We start from the raw sequence: 16,867 nt of genomic DNA, 5'->3' as shown, positions 1-16,867 counted from the left end.
CACCGGCCAGAGTCCCAGCCCAGCTCTGCTTCAACACATTCAACAGCGCACGCAAAGTCTCATGGGGGATGTAGTTCAATTTAAATATCACCTGTTTCAAATAAAATATAAATAAATAAAAGATATTTAATCAGGCCCTGTATGCTTGTTGCATTGATGACAAAGGATGCATATGTATTTTACTGTCAATATCAGAAATCATACCATCTCTACAAGGGAAAAGAAGAGTTTCTGGACGGGAGCTGGTTTACGCCACACACAAGTAGCCAGCTGGGCCACTGACTGAACAGTCCACTCCAAGAGGAAGAAATTGGCTGGGTCTCTCTCCCATATTGTCTGTAAGGTTCGAAGAAGCTGGCAGGCAAGCAGAGAATCCTCAGAATGCATCAAGGAGGCCTGCAGCAAGTGGAAGGCACGAAGGTTCTTCACCGCCAAACCTGGAGACACGAGTATGGAAACTAAAATGTGTCCAAAGACTAGAACACTTCTCAAAATAAGATTTTTGCTTTTAGATCTGATCAGATTTGAGAAAATATGTTCTATATGAATGGGTAGGGAATGCACTCTTATACTACTTTATGACACAGAGTAATGTGAAACAATATCAGTTTGAGGTCAATTTAGCTAAAAGATGTTTTGAATTTAAAACCTGAATTATCCGTGCAAATTCCTGGCATCACAATGTGAATGTCATAGGAAAACAAAGACATAAACAACAGAGCACATGTTCAATCTCACAAACCTATTGAGTTATACAAGCAAAGATTTGATAGTGTCGCATGCATAAGTGCAAAAGAAAAGTAGCATGATCTACCTTGATAGAGTTTGTTTACTGTACTGTCAAAATATTAAGAGGAGGCCTTACATTTAGGTGCCAAAACACACTTGTGTTTGTCATGAATAAATAAAAGGCTGGTTAGTAATAGGATTCATTTTCTCGATTACACAAAATTGCATCAAAACCAAATAAGGTCAGCATAAAACAGTCCCTGGTCCCTCTGCTGGAAACAGATCTACTCCTTGATGTGATAGATGGGTGTTGAGTGCGTGTCTGTGTGTACGCTGGGATGATATGTATGTGTTTGTTATGGACACTCTATTTATGAGTGTTGATAGAGATGTGTGTGCATCCATGATAGATGACTGGTTGCTGTAGGCCAGTGGTGAATGGATGTGGGGCATCCTAACAGAGTTAGAGGGGAAGCCTCCACTTCATCATCCCAGACATAATCACCTCAGCTTCCTGTTAACCCGAGGGGCGTTGTGTGCTGCAGTGGGGGTAGCTGTATGGGGAGTCAGGATGTGTGGGAAATCATAGGAAGTGGGTAGTGTAGTTTGGGTGGGTTATATAAAGGCAAAAGTGCAAAGGAGGGATGACCTGTGTGGTTCTTCTGGGAGGGAAATCTGATTCTGTCTTTGCTGAGCCATGCAACTGATATTAATTAGATGGTTTGGAATATGAAGCATCTCTTCCAAATACAGAGTTTATCCTCAAGGTACAATCAGCTCTTAAGTGATAATTAGTGACAGGTGTCCTGAGAATAACAATAGAGAGCTTATTATGAAGGCTTGGCCTACCTTTAGTGAGTGGAGGGTCAAATTTAAAGCCTGAAGGTTGGGGGTTGGTGACACAAAGAGCCACTTTCAGTTCAGTTTTTCCAAGAAGAGTGAAAGACCCAATGAGAGCCAGTAACTCCTCCACAGGCTGAAACTGCTCTAAGGACACGCCCTCCTCACAGCTAATGATTTTATAACAATAGGAGACAACAAAGATAAGAAATGATGAGTAGAAATAAATATTTAAAGATAAGCTCTTTACTAAAGATAAATAAAGCTTCCTCTGTGCTGGCCAACCAAATTGATTTTATATGAAACATTTCATTACTTGAAGTGGTTGTATCCTAATAAATTCCACTTAACTTTCACTAATGTGCATCTCCTTGCTTACAAAGACCAACAAAACAACAATACAATTCTTTTAACATATTTAATTGTCTTTAGATAAGTATGTCTGCTTAATATGTTTTTAATTGAGTATCATTAACTTCAGCTTCTGTTTCATTGTTTTTTGTGTCAGCGACCTTTATTCTCACCGTTTCAGGATATTCTCGAGGGCCTTGTAACCATTGTTTGTGTCAAACTCGATGAACAGGGCTGGACTGAGGTGATAGGTGTCTCTAATGAAGCTAAACACAGCCACAGCCACCTCAGCTAGCAGTGATCCTGAGACATCACCAGTGATGTGCAAGAGGTTCTGGATGCAGATGCGAACACAGTTCTTGCCTAATAAGAAAAGCAGTGTTCTTGGTTAGCGAATTGACAACAACATCCATTTGCATAAAAGTTTACAGTTGAATCAAACAATTTTTTTCAACCATACATCTTTATAGCAGTCTTGAATAGTGACTTAATAAAATGTTTTTCTTAGTGCAAAGTTCCACAAACTGCAGTAGAATGTTAATTCCACAGCAAAGTGGCACAGAGTCAATTGACCAAAATACCACATGGAAAAGTGTTGATAGCATCTTGGTATCCAAAATAAATTGAGTAAACCCATGTGCACTAGAACATTCGAATGAATTATTTGTGCTTATTAAGGCTTCATGTGACTTTCAGTACAACTCTGTTGAGATGTTAGATCATGTTTCTTGCTATAATTAATTCATTACTGCACAAATCACTTCCCACTCATGCTACTATGTATCCTGTTTTGACACAATATTTAAGAGTGCAATGAGGCCTATTACAAGTAAGAAGCAAATCAGTAAGAAGACTATACTTGCTACAAAAATGTTAATTACTGCAAATATTTGTGTTTTATCTTACCTAGTAAGCTGGGGACAGTGTTGCTTGTTGCTACAGCAGAGACTGCTTTGAGGATGCGGGAGGCTTGATACCTCCAGGTGGCACTGGTCTGATCCCATAATGACGTGAGACCAATAATAAGACACTGCAGTTCCTGAGTCTCTACCAGTATCTCCACGTTGACTGGCAGCCTACACAGCTGAAGAATAACCTAAAAGAGAAAGACGAGAGAAGTATGGTTTGTCAAAAATTGGGGAAAGAAGAAAATGTGAGTTTGCACAACAGAAAACCAAAATCACAGAAACAAAAATAACCCATTGCCATCTAAAGGGAGAAGTCAGTTGTTACTAACCTGTGTTAATGTTTCCTGAAAGGTTTCTTCTATTTTGATGCTCTCCTTTTTAGATGGAAGGCACACTAGAAGGTACAGACATTTCATCAAAGCACCAGGGAGTTCTTGATTTATACATGACAGTATATCCTGAAAACAAACACATAATTAATTCACCTGATCAACTAAAAATATGGAGTAGCAACCCGACTGAAACTTTACTATGCTTTAAAACTGTTAATGACTCACTGAGCTGTCAGCTGTAAGCAGCAAGAGAGACTTTAACAGCAGCCATCCTAAACTTTCTTCCATTTCATGATTTGTGTCATTATCTGGCCTCTTGAAGAACTGCACCACCTTTTCACGGGCCTCCTCTGAGAGATTAAAAACAAACAAATTAAACAGATTTATTGTGACAATCTGAAGGCATTAATGCAACTCAAAAACAGTTAAATACGGCGGTTTTGCTCAATTTAGTTCTTTACCATGTGCTTAGCTGCCATAATTATAAATCCAAATTAACAAACAGATTTTTTTTAAGTTAGAAGTGTTTCAGTAAAGTATAACTAAATTGAATTTATTTAATACACAACAGTTTCTAGTAAACTCATTTAAAATGAAATGAAGGTTAAACTTGAGAAGAGGTAAATCCCTAATAAGCTACTACAGGGACCATGCTGGCCTTTTTCTAAATTAAATCACGTGTCAAAAAGAAGAAGCATTTACTTCCTCAAATAACTTTCTCTTTCTTATCTAAAGAAATATACAGTTTCATAAACAACGGGCAACAGTTGGAACAGAGAGTAAGACGGGAGAGAGACAGAGAAATAGAAATATAAAACCAGAAAAGTGGTAACCTCTTTCTGTGTTTTCATAATGTTTTAGAACAGTCTGCATTACACTGTACTGTATGCTTTTGATTTTCAATATGCAAAATAACTGACTGAAAAAAAAACAGCGACACCCAGAAATAGCAGAAGTAGGTGGAGGAAAGTCCCAAAGTCTTAATTTACTGTGCTATATTTACTGTAAGAAGCAGTACCTGCAGGTCTGTCTGCCAGTCTCTTGTGGACAATGCTGATGACAGTGTCAGCGGTGAGAGCTGCGAGCTCCTTGATGTCCAAACCTTCAAATCGGCCACCATCTTCACAGGCCTGGAATCGAAGAGGATAGAAACCATCACATGTATTTTGACTTATGTGGCCATGATGCCAGGTCTCTCTTGGAAATTAGATTTTTTATCTCAGTGAGATGTTTTACCTGGATAAATAAAAGACTAATAAAAGAAGAAGAAGAAGAAGAAGAAGACGAAGACGAAGCTGATTTTTGTAAATGTAGCCATGTACTAAGTTACATGTTGTTCACACCATTTCCCTCTCTATACAACAAAATACAGTCCCAATACCTCTCTGAAAACCTTTAAGTAAAAACTGAGAACAGAAATATTGATTTGGATTTGATGTCCTATCAACATGTTTGATGTAACTAATTTAATTAGTAAGAGTTCTCTCTGCGAATTACTTTGAAACTGAGTGTAAGAGTAAGTTAAAATGCAACCGATTTTTGCCTCTCAGTAGACAATCTCGTCAGCTTGACATTAAGATAACTAATATTTTACTTAACTAAGTACTTGGCATTAAGTTAAGTAAAATATTACATTTAGACCGCTGTTTTATACTATAAATAATGAAAGGTACCACACACTATACAGTCTTCAGTTCCATGAGAAAATATCAGATTTTACTTAGTTTGCTAAAGATGGACTTATGAGGTTGTGAGGTTTTCACATACAACCACACACAGCCATCAGGTTCCGTGTGGTTGTATGGAGACTAATTATGTCTGCATTTGTAAGAGCACAGTGGTGAAACAGTGCATGCAAGTGTTACAAAAAACAGTAAGGGTTCCTCATAACTGGGATGCATCGAGAGAGGAAAAAACAGAAAAACCTCTTTCACCAGTTAATCAAAGTAAGGCATGAAGCCACAATTTAAAGGAGTTTTTGTTTTTTTTATTATTATCTAAAGATACAGGAACAACATACACAATAGTTCTGGAACCACTCAGTGATAAGATCACCTAAGGTTGAAACATCTGACTGTCATCTAATGTTGCTTTAAGTCTTCATTCCTGTGGTTTGAAGCATTTCCAGATGCCACACTGTCTCCAGCAATCTACTTACCCATTTTAAAGTTGATTATAAATTTGAACTTAGGCCCCACTGCAAACTGGAATGACATAATCTAATAAAGGCTCTCAAGAAGAAAATTTGTTCTGTGTTATACAATATTCAGAAATACATAACATGCTTGGTAGACTACTGAGGTGCAAGACATAATTCTGAAAACAATAAACAGAAGAACAATCCGTGGCAAGTATGCACTTATTTGCTTATAGTGGTCTATACCTGTATGTATAGAGGCAGGACTTTCCGCAGATGGTCCTTTCTTTGCTCCAGAGTAACAGCTCTGTGGTCAGGGGTACAGGCTGTTTGAATTCTCAGCTCCTGCAGTTGTTCTTTGAGCACTTGTGTGAGTTGAGGGTTGCTACAAGAGCCCTCCACTTTCTCTGACTTCAACTCCACAGAGACTGTTAACTCTCCCGAAGCACTCAGCTCTCCAGTTTCCTTATTGATCCTCTCCCCTCTAAAGGTTTGCTCCTGAAGGGGGTAAGAAAAAAAAAAATATGACAGTTCCATCTTTTTTTTTTTTTTTCTTTTTAGCTACAGCAAGGTTATATAATCTTCACAATATTATCTAATCACATTTTCTTCACTTGTGTCACTCAGTTTAATTTGTCCCAAGCTAAACCTTCTGCCGTCAACCCTGGTCACATTGTCTCAATTCAGAAATAGGCAGAAGGACAAACCACTGGCAGTCATGTGCCATTCTCATTTACTGATTACCATCTTTATGAAGGGTCTGCATTTTACAAAGGATGTCCAACTTTCAGTACTTTGAGAGCTACTGTGTGATACTTTTCAAGCTTCACACGCACCATTGCTTTGTCAAAAAAATAAGACTGATCTTTTGGTAAGAATAGGCCGGTAGTGTAGTGTTAAATGACCAGCACCAGTTATCGCTCGTGTGAAAATGACACAATAAGCACTCCTAAGTCAATTCAATACAACTGCACTTCCAAAATCAAAAGCTTGTTATCCTTATAATAGGACAACATTGTTGGGAGTAAGTGACTCTGAATAAGCCCTTTATTTAAATACTGCGAGGCAATGTGTTTCACTTCTGCTTAACAGCATATCAGGAGGTGAGGAGTTTTACTGCTAAACATTCATGCCATTGTACTGCATGGCAATTGTAGCCAGAGTGTCGTTTCCATATTATAGTCGCTCTATTTCGACTACTTTCCATTTTGAATCACGTACTCATAACGAACAATGGTGGTAAGAATCAGAGGGCTTAACTTAAAGCCAACACATTATTCATATTTCCCACAAAATTCATGAATACTTAGATGCAACAGATCATTCTTTACCTGAGTTTGTGTAAGAGCCATCTGGGGTTTTCCTGGCACTAAGGTGATGTTGTCATCTGTGCTGTGTTATTCCAACTACTTGAGTGGTCTGTTTCTGTTCCCATGTCAGGAGGAATGGACAAGAAGAAACCTGCTAAGACATGACTAGTGCATACATTGCAGCCCCCTTTGTAAAAGTACCCGCCTCTTACTAATCTCCACCAAGTAGACTGAACTTTGAGCAACTCAAATCAGCTGGTGCGAGTCATGTGCTTTCCCACTTCCTTAGAGAAGCAGAAGTGAAATAACAGTTGTTTAGCTGGCTAGATGAGGCCCTCCCACTGCAGCTCAAAGAAACGTCCCTTTTCTTTTTATAGACCGGTCTTGTAAGGTTGTTGTGATATTTAATCACAGTGGCATGGCCCATGACTCACCAACAAAAGCCACAAACCTGGCTTTTAGTCACGAATTGGCGTGAAGGAATTGACTTGCTGGTGAAACAATTGGAAACAAAGTGCTTTTTGTTTGTTTGCTGGTAATAAATAGAATGGCTGGACTGTTTGTGTTTAGGAAGGACTTTTCAAAACCAACCTATGAGAAGAGCAACCCATGCAAGTTGACAGTTGATGTATTTATATGCTAAAGTAGTATTTTAAATACAGAAACTAGCCTTTAGCAACGTTGCAGAACACACCACAATTCGTGAATGTGAATTAAAGCCAATAACCACAGCAGAAACTCTGCACACAGACGTGTGCGGCACTTGTGAAGTGTTTAGCTAAATGACTAAACGGCGCCATCTTGTGAGTATTGACGATACAGAAACGTGTCATCAACAGCAGTTGGGAGTAAAAGAAAAGGCTCAAAATTACACAGACTTTCAAGCTTGATAAGTTAAGTGAACCGGTGTTTTTCAGTAAAGAGAGCAGAGACGCTGATGTAGCAAAGAAAATGGCTTAGCAATGTCCTTCCGCATAGCTCAGTATTAGTACTGAGATTAAGTATCACAAGTGAAAATGCCTGCACTTAAAGAGGGTTCCAGAATTAGCGAATGCAAATTAAAGAGTAAAGATAACAGTGTGGCTATGGAAATCACACATACGTTTTCACACATATGAGTCAGCTCCCCAGTCAAAGTTGCCCTCTCTTTTGTAGGGTCAAGCTGTCATATAGTAACCACTTTCAAAACGAGAAGTGTTAACCAACCTTTGTAAGCTGATGACATGTGTAACTGACGAGCTCCTTCTGAAGTTAAAAAGCTGGACTCTTATTTTAGCCTTCGACTCCAACAAGCTCACCTCCTGAGCACTATAGGTTAAACCATGCTATTCTTACATAATCTTACACAACTAAATGCAAGGGGCAAGTAATAAAAAAGGCATGCTCTCTTTTCCTTCAGTATATGCCTTACACTTCCATTAAATGACCGTGGTGTTTGCATTTCTTTTACACTATTCTGGTAAGTTCCCCAGGCCACTTTCAGTTTACTAGAGGTGGGCGGGGCCATCCAAATATCGACAATATCGATACCAACACTGGCATTGCGATCGGATCAATATGTTGTTTCTATCCTCTACGTCAGGTACTCTGGTATACAGGGCATTTTCCCAATAGGCCGATGCACTTTTCGGCCGATGGGCCGGCCTGAAGAGCGACCCAGTGGATACAAGCACTTACAGCCCATTCCCTCCTCTACCTTTGCTGCACGCTCATGCAGCTTGTAGAAAAGGTTCAGTGTGGAAGAAGTGGGTAAAAGATGGAAAGCTGAGATAAAACAATGAAAAGAAAAAGAAAAAGAAATGCAGCCCAATGTGTCAAATTAACCAACATGTTAACTATCTGGGCTGCTGCACCATGAACAGTAGTACCAGCAACAACTGATCCTGATGCACCATCTGTGGAGAAGTGAGGAAGAGATGGAGAAAGACTAAATTAACACAAGAAAATAGATGAAGGGAGATAATTAGGAAGGGGGGTATTCAAAGAGTCAGGAAAAATGAATGGCTACTTTGACTGTTATTTTTATTTATTTTTTAAGAAATCGTGAAATAGGATCATCTATGTTTTATTTTCAAAACGACATTCTGCTTCCCCCACATAAGCTGTCATTATGGTTTTAAAGTATTGGTACTGGTATTAGTAATAGTTGGTATCGCGGCACAGCACAGCGCTACTGCTTACTTTGGAGGCGTCATGGTATTTATAGCGACCACGTGCTTTGGGCAAAGCGCGGCCACGTGACACCTTGCAACCAATGCGGTGTCCAGGGCGTGGATTGCCTCAATCAGTTTGACACAATGAAAGATGTCGGTTGCTTTGTAGCGATACATGAGATCCCTTCTCACTTTACCTTATGATGTTGTAGCGCCGCTTCCCAGGAGTTGATTTTGCTTCCTTTGCAGTTTCTGTCGGTGGTAACACTAGAAGGTGGCCTCCGTGTACCCATCATAATGCATCCGATGCCCGTGTCCTCCGTCAGCGGTGGAGACATATTTGATTGTATACAGAGAGGAAATATTGAAGAGTGTATACACTTCGTTCAGAGTAACCGATCTATACTCAAGCAAAAAGGTAAGCTAGGAAGAGATACAGTGCAAACTTCAGATCTGGCTTTTTTTTAAAGGTCATTATTCAACCTGATCGCGACGGGATTTCTCAATTTCCTCATTTTATTGCGAGAAAACTGCTGAAACATTAGTTAGAAAGAGAACGTTTATACCCACTTTATGCTGTTTGCCATGCCTGGCTTTAGAACTTTGGAATAATGTGCAAATGTGTTTGGGAGTTAACTATAGTTTTACCGGATGTTATTGTATATTTGATCATTTTCTGGTCTCTCTTGGTTTGATTTTGCCACAATGCCAAAAAGAAACCTAACTCTGCTGCAGCTCTTCTGTGAGATGGTCTGGCACAGATCCTGTGATGAAGAGATGGACAGATCCAGTGACAACACAGCACAAAGTCACATTGTGCTGAACTACTCCAACCCCCAAACTTGAGAGGGCTTTCAGCGTCAACAGGCTGACAGTCGATGCATTTATGCCAGTCTCATATTGTTAGTCAAAGTCAGAGTTGAAGGTCAGTGTCATCAAGCTTGATTGTGTAATGTAAATGCGTTTCTCATCATTCAGGTTGGGGTGGCTTTACCCCACTCCACTATGCTGCTCTGCATGGTAACCGAGCCTTGGTCGACCTTTTCCTTAGTGCAGGAGCTGGTCCTAACCTGACATGTGATGCAGGACAGACAGCTTTTCATTTTGCCTGCAGGTGAGCAGCAGCTGCATATTTAGTTAAAGCCTGGATTTTCAAGGTGAGAGCTTGATTTGAGCTTGTGCACTTTGTACTACTATCAGGCAAGGGAACATCTACATCATACATCAAATGATGCAGTATGGGGCCGATTTACATCTCATAGACCTACAGGGAAAAACATCACTGCACCATGCGGTCACTGGGGGGAGCATGTAAGTGGATGAAACATTGTATCACAAACTTAGTCGTTTTTGCCATGGGCTACTACACAGTTATATATACAGTGCTATGCAAAAGCCCTGAACCACTCCTAATTTCTTTATATTTTGCTATAAGAATGGGAAATAGGTGCAGTGATCTATTGATATATGTATAAACATAAATAGAAATAGAAATACAGTATATAAGGTTGACATAGAGGATGTACAGTTCTAATAAGTTTCAAAGTCATTAAGATCTCCTTTATTCTTCAACACAGCCTGAACTGAATTTCTTTAAGATGACTTCAGGAATTGTTCTTCAGGCTTCTTGAAGGACATTCAAAGCTCTTCCTTAAATCTTGTCTGCCTTTACTCCCATTTTCTGTCAAAATAATTCCACACCGCTTTAATAAGAAGGTCCGGGCTTTGGTGAACCCAGTCCACTGATAGTCTTTTACTATATGTGTTTCTATCCAGGTATGCTTTTACTACACTGGCAGGGTGTTTGGGATCATTGTCACAATGACAAAAGAAGCTGTTGACAGTCAGTTACTGTCCAGATGGTATTGCATGGTGGATGAAAATCCTACCGTACTTTTCTGCATTCATAATTTTTTACACGATTCCCAGCACCACTGGCTGAAATGCAGTCCCATGCCATGAAAGAGCCTCTGCCAGTTTTACAGATGGCTGTAGACACTCACTGTATGTATACTGATTTGAACATAAATAGATAGAACCAACATTTCCAAATTTGCATTGATCACTCCAAAAAAAACCCCAAAAAACTATTGGACTGATTTTTAGTCCAGGTCAGCGTTAAGGGGGTTAACAGACAGAACATTCCTGTATGTCCTGAACAGAAAATGAGTGCAAAAGCAGCCAAAATTCAATTAAAACAAAAACAAAAACCCTCCAGAAAGCCTGGAGAACTATTGCTCAAGACATTTATAAAAATGAGAAGAAAGTCTGGCTTCTTGGAAGGAAAGTATAAAGAAATGTGGGGTGACTTTTGCAAAGTACTGTATTATGCATGCACTAACTGTTAGTTGTTTTTCCCAGCATTGCAGTGCACTATTTGTGGGAGACAGGAATGTTTAGATTCACAGACACAGACATGTACCAGGTGACTCCCCTTCACCTGGCTGCATCCACAGGAAACACAGAAGTTATTCGGTATTTGCTCAAGGACCAGGTATGATACAGTTTTCACTGTCTGCCTCTTTCACCCTCTTTAGTTGTGCAACAGTATTATTACACAGTAATACACAAGATAATGCCCAATCTAAAAGTTTTAATAACAATGTTGAGTCAAATATATATTGTGTAAAAGCTGCCGGGATGACGAACGTCATCATACAAAAATGTACTGTGACTTTATGCTTTAGTCAACTTTTGATCTTTGTGCTTCTTTAACCCAAACATTTAGAGTATGGATTATTAATAATGTAAATAGTGTGACTGGTTGTCTCTCACTCTGTGTGTTGCATGTAGCACACAGAGTATATATTTGCATGATGAATGCATGGTTTCAACTTGCATTTTGGGGATGGAGCATTGAAGTGTAGTCACTGACTGTTTTCAAGAGCCTGAGCAGTGATTTCCACCAATGCCTGTACCTGTTTTAATGCGTCTGAAAATAATAGGCATTCTGTTGGTGTTTTTATCTTTTTCACTTTTTTTGCAAATGTTTGTTTTTTCTTCTTTTTACTTTTCCACTTTTAAACTGTTTAAAATGTAAACTAAGGCTTAAATTATGTACATTTTCTGGGATTTGCAAATATGTTTCAGAGGTGTGCTGTGGATGCAGTTGACCAGCAGGGTGCGACAGCGCTTCACGTCGCAGCAGAGAGGGGTGGAGTGGAAGTGTGCTGGATACTACTGCAGAGAACAGGGTGCGGGATGCTCCATCAGAAGAATCATAGCGGCCTGACACCACTGGAGCTCAGCAAACAGGGCAAAACATTTAGGTGAATCTGCTGCTTCCAGAAATATGTGACACCCCCCTCATAAAACTAGAAGGATGCTGCATTTCATTCTAGCATCCTTTGGTACCTATGAAATATCCAGTATGTTTGCTTTTCCTGATTCGATCTTTCTCTTGGGATTATGATGCTGATTATTACTCTGCTGTATTTTTTCTCTAGACATCAGCAACTCACCAAACTACTGAGTCGGTACATTAATGAGCCAATACACCACAAGCCCAGAGAGTCTCATGGTACATTTGGCTCTGTATATGAGCTCTATTCATTTATTTTACAATAAAAACACAAAGATAATAATTGCAAAACAGTTCATGTTACAACTCTGAAATTGGATTTTTTTTTTAGATGTTTTATGCTGAATGTGATCTTATAAACAGGTAAAAGGGTGTTTTGTGTTCTTCTTTCTTAACAGTTTTATACTACTGGACACTGTTTTTTCCATCGCTGAGTGGAGCTGCCATCCTGCTGATTGCAGCCATGTTGGGAGGCTATGGGGGTTTAATCTGTGGTTTGCTCTTCCCATGGCTTGCCAGAAGCATTTTCACACAATACCACCGCATGACCACATACCAAAGGTTTGGCAAAAATTGTAGTGCATGTAAATAATCATCCTTTACTGCTATTATATCACATAGCATATGTTTTCTTTCTAGGTTACCTAACCCGATCTACTTGGGAACCCTCATTGCTGGTTTGATCCATTCTCTGCTCTGCTTCTATGGAAAAATGATGCCTAATATCCTTTTGAAAAGCTAGCATATACCAGGTCTTTTGCTCATATATATTTCTTGATAATTCAGCTTTTCACACGCCTACGTTAGCTGAGCTGTGAGTCTTGGAGGAGTTCAGCACAATTGTTCAACTGGATGCATGGATGAACACATCAGAATCATACACTATTTATGACAAAATAGAATGCCACTGTATGATGAAGTGACTACATTTTATATTCAAATAGTCACATATGGAGATATGTAGGATAGAGGGGACCTTTGTTTAATCTAATCTTGGAGAGAGTGAGGACAATAGTGAGCAAGGCATTGTTGAGGTGTGTGGTAGGAGTGACAGATGGGTTGAAGATGGAGGTGGGATTACATCAGGGATCAGCTTTGAGCCCCTTCTCCTTTGCACTGGTGATGAACAGGTTGACAGATAAGGTCAGGCAGCAGTCTCCGTGGATGATGATGTTTGCAGACGATATTGTGATTGTGAGTCTGGAGTCTGAAGAGCTGTGGATGTGCTCTGGAGAGAAGAGGAATGGAAGTAATTAGAAGCAAGACAGAATACATGTGTGAATGAGAGGGAGGCAGGTGTAACAGTGAAGATGCGAGGAGTAGAGGTAGTGAAAGTTTAAGTACCTGGGGGTCAACCATCCAAAGCATTGGGTGTAATCAAAGTGAACAGGGTTATTTGTGACAGATGGAGTCATAGGGAAGGTTTACAAGATGGTAGTGAGACCTGCTGTGATGTATTATTTGTGGATGGTGGCGCTGACAAAAATACAGGTGGGGGAGATGAAGATGCTAAGAGTTTGGTGCAAGTGACCAGGAGGGACAGGGTTAGAAAAGAGTATGAGCAGTTTGGAGACAAAGTTAGAGATACAAGGCTGAGATGGAGGGATAGTGGATACACTGGGTGAAGGATGCTAAATATGGGCAGCGAGGAAGACCATGGGAGAGATTCACAGATGGAGCGAAGAAGGACATGCAGAGGGTTGAAGGAAAAGAGGATAGGGATATGGTGATATGGAGGCAGGTGTGGCGAAGAAGTCAAAACTCAACTTCACTGCAACATTATAAACCACTCGAAAACAAAAAAAAATGGTGTAACTCAGGAAAGGGAAAAGATGAAAATTTAACCATATTTACCATTTTGAATTGGTTACACTAATCTTTGGTTACTGACTGTTACATTTTTCACATTTTCATATATATATATTTTACAGTTTTATATGAATTCCAGCAAACATTGATGTAAACTGCAGCTAGTTTATTTGGTATTCTACCGAGTCTGTTTAAATGTATGTAAAGTGTGCTATTACAATTTTTATCCTTAATGTTGTGAATGTGTGTGGCCAACCAGTAGTTTAACCCAGGTGTCGATGGTCCACTTTTCCATACTCCTTGGGTTATTCTGTAAGGTTCTGACACAAGACCCTGGGACACTAGACAGAGCAGAATCAGATCCTCGGTTCTCTTGTATCGCTGATCTGGTGGAGAAGAACCAGAGCCCACAAAGGTTCTGTCCATACTGTGAGGTGAGACATTCATATGGGCATGTTGGTAACTTGTTTTACATGCCACACTTTATATTGTATGTAGTTATTTTTCTAATTATCACTCTTTCTGTTTAGATCTTGAAATTTATGCGTAGCCTTTCTGCTAATTGTAACTCCCCTCACATTAGAAAAGGTCTTCACGCACGTGTGTTAAGACCACAGATATCAGAGCTGCCAGGTAATATATGCAGGGATTTGGTAGGTGGGGGAACCCTAAGATCTGATGTTGCAGTGAGGTGAGAGGAAAAGAATCACTTGGTAATAAGTCACATAATGACTTGATTTGTGAGATCTGATATATTTTTCTTTGTCTACAGGCTGTGACATGTACTGCTACTCAAGTATTCACTGTTTCCTGTGGATTTAGCAAAAAGAAAAAATTGAACAAGATACATTAGCACATAGATTCCAGATTCAGACAGCCTAAAGCTAGTATAAAAGGTAGAATTTAGTAAGTGAATTTAATCAGCATCATCACCATCTGCTCTGGATGTCTCCTTACAACAGCATAAATTGATGTAAACTTCACCACAGTACTGAAGCTATCTAGTTTAGAAAGACTAAACTGACTAGTAGTAGTAGTATTAGTATACTTCAGTTTTTTTGCCTATTTTCGTCTGCTCCCTTTTTAACAAATATCACCACAGCAGGTAGCTCCACATGTTTGATTTCTATGCCAGATGCTCTTCTTGATGGAATCAAAAATGGCTTTGTGTCTCCTCCCGGGATCAAGCCGCGGATGTTTTGCTTTTTAGGCAAATCTGTAACCACAGCTCTATTGAGCCCCTCAGTAACACATCATGTAAAGAGCCAATATCTGATTAAAAACTATTAAATGAAATAGAACTTTATATGCAAGATTTAAATTTCCAGATTATAAAATTTAGCTCGCTGAATCAAAGCTCTTGCTTTGAAATTAATCTGTCATCTTCATTCTCATCCTTCTTCCGTACAGCTTGTGTCACACATATACATTTTTTTTCTGGGATGAAAAATGTAAATTAGTTGAATATTACCAAGCAGACACATTTTTTTGAGTGGCCTTATGTGGGTCATTAGAAAGAATGCAGGTTTAAAGCCCTGTCCATTTTTTTTGGTAAAGTCTATACATAAAAATGCATTACTTCTTTCTAATATTTTGATGACCTTCTCCTGTCTTCATCACAGCTCTTTCAGCCTGACTACACTAAACACTGCAAGCTGTGTGAAATGTGCATTAAAGACTACGACCATCACTGCCTTTTCCTCAACCGGTGCATTGGCCGAGGTAACCACCGCCTGTTCCTGGTCTTCATCCTCTCCATGGTGGCTGCCCACCTTCTTTTTGTTGCCACGGGAATAAGTTACCTGTACAGCAAGATGCCTGGAGGCAGCCACAGCTTCTCATTGTGGCTCACATTGTTAGGTGAGGATTTCTGGGTTGTTGTCATGATGATCATGAATGGACTGACACTCATCTGGGAGGTGTGGCTTCTAACTGAGCAGTTTGATGCTGTCGCCACTGGAACAACCACCTACTTTAAACAATGCGAAAGCGCCGCACGACAGCGGTCACTAGCACAGCGCTGGGTGATAGTGCTGTCATTTCTGATGGAGGGTCGGAGACGGGTGGGCAGCAGACAAGCCAGAGAGGACAAAACTGCCATAGACATTTAAAACTGTCACTCTGACCTTTGTGCAGCTTATTTGAAAACATTTCCAGTATTGCTCAAGTACAAATACTCACTCTTAGTTCCTCTGTGTAAGGTGGTTTGTGGTAATGTCCTTTTTAGATTCAGTAACTTTAATGCCATATCTGGTACTTGATTTTAGTATATCTAATATATTTTGATATTAAATAGGCTATTGTAGATTTGCCAGGACAATAGTTCACAAAGTGACTTGCAGGGTATCTACCACAAATGTAGACATTCGCCTAGTTTTTAGAGACCTCACTGAAAACTCATACTTTAAGAAACAGTGTTTTTATTTTCTCGTTGTTTTATATTGTTTGTGTAAAGTACTCAATATTTCTGACACTGTGTTTTAGCAGCGAGCGTCTACATGAAAGCCTGTGTTTATACTCGTTTTTGTATCCCAGTAATCATTTTTAAATGTCATTCTTTATTGCTGCTCTAAATAAACTTTTGTAAAACTGTAAAACATCCAACTGATCAAAGTTTACTGTGTTTTCATAAAATTAGCAAGTCCAGTGATTAGCTGGAGATAATGGTTAACAACAGACGACCCAAAAGACTTTCTTCCCAACCTAATGTCGTTACCTCTCTAACCTGCTCCGAGTCATTTGTGCCATGACACTTCCTCTGCTCTCATTAATGGGATATGCTTTTTTCATGCCTTCAATTACACACACTCATTTCCTATGTGTCCCTCAGGACTGTATTTCTAGATTATAGATGATATTCCACACACCCCAGAGGCTGGTGTGTCTGGTCTGTGTGAGTGGCCATGTCATGTGACATAATTCAGTGTCTGCTGTACTGCCGCTTGTACATATGGAGTGATCAAGTTGATCACATAAAGGCTTTTTAACCTTCTGTAT

The 16,867-nt window shown here is 39.5% G+C and overlaps 2 protein-coding genes across 2 annotated transcripts in view; one reads left to right on the top strand and one right to left on the bottom strand.

Moving 5' to 3' along the window:
• The window catches only part of wdfy4 (WDFY family member 4), a 37,129-nt gene extending 30,298 nt beyond the window's left edge, over nt 1-6,831 (bottom strand). The window contains exons 1-10 of the mRNA XM_013913516.1: nt 6,629-6,831; nt 5,544-5,795; nt 4,179-4,290; nt 3,386-3,510; nt 3,158-3,286; nt 2,827-3,016; nt 2,094-2,283; nt 1,579-1,739; nt 205-437; nt 3-91 (exon numbers count right to left, since the gene is read on the bottom strand). Of these exons, the coding sequence (XP_013768970.1) occupies nt 3-91; nt 205-437; nt 1,579-1,739; nt 2,094-2,283; nt 2,827-3,016; nt 3,158-3,286; nt 3,386-3,510; nt 4,179-4,290; nt 5,544-5,795; nt 6,629-6,649 (1,502 nt within the window). The 5' untranslated portion in view covers nt 6,650-6,831. The remainder of the gene's footprint in view (nt 1-2; nt 92-204; nt 438-1,578; nt 1,740-2,093; nt 2,284-2,826; nt 3,017-3,157; nt 3,287-3,385; nt 3,511-4,178; nt 4,291-5,543; nt 5,796-6,628) is intronic.
• Nucleotides 6,832-8,881: 2,050 nt separating this feature from the next.
• On the top strand, nt 8,882-16,862 carry LOC102206793 (putative ZDHHC-type palmitoyltransferase 6). The gene is made up of 10 exons (XM_005743900.1): nt 8,882-9,178; nt 9,739-9,874; nt 9,961-10,071; nt 11,122-11,254; nt 11,851-12,029; nt 12,207-12,280; nt 12,460-12,622; nt 12,701-12,783; nt 14,114-14,304; nt 15,493-16,862. Exons 1-10 carry the CDS (start codon nt 9,058-9,060, stop codon nt 15,979-15,981), a joined length of 1,680 nt encoding a protein of 559 aa, XP_005743957.1. The 5' UTR covers nt 8,882-9,057; the 3' UTR covers nt 15,982-16,862.
• The last annotated feature ends 5 nt before the right edge of the window (nt 16,863-16,867 follow it).

This window comes from Pundamilia nyererei, unplaced genomic scaffold (genome assembly GCF_000239375.1).
Source record: "Pundamilia nyererei isolate P.nyererei 1_Seehausen unplaced genomic scaffold, PunNye1.0 scaffold00136, whole genome shotgun sequence".
Taxonomy (NCBI): Eukaryota; Metazoa; Chordata; class Actinopteri; order Cichliformes; family Cichlidae; genus Pundamilia; species Pundamilia nyererei.
Note: the sequence above shows the minus strand (reverse complement) of the source record. Positions and strands in the feature narration are given on the sequence as shown.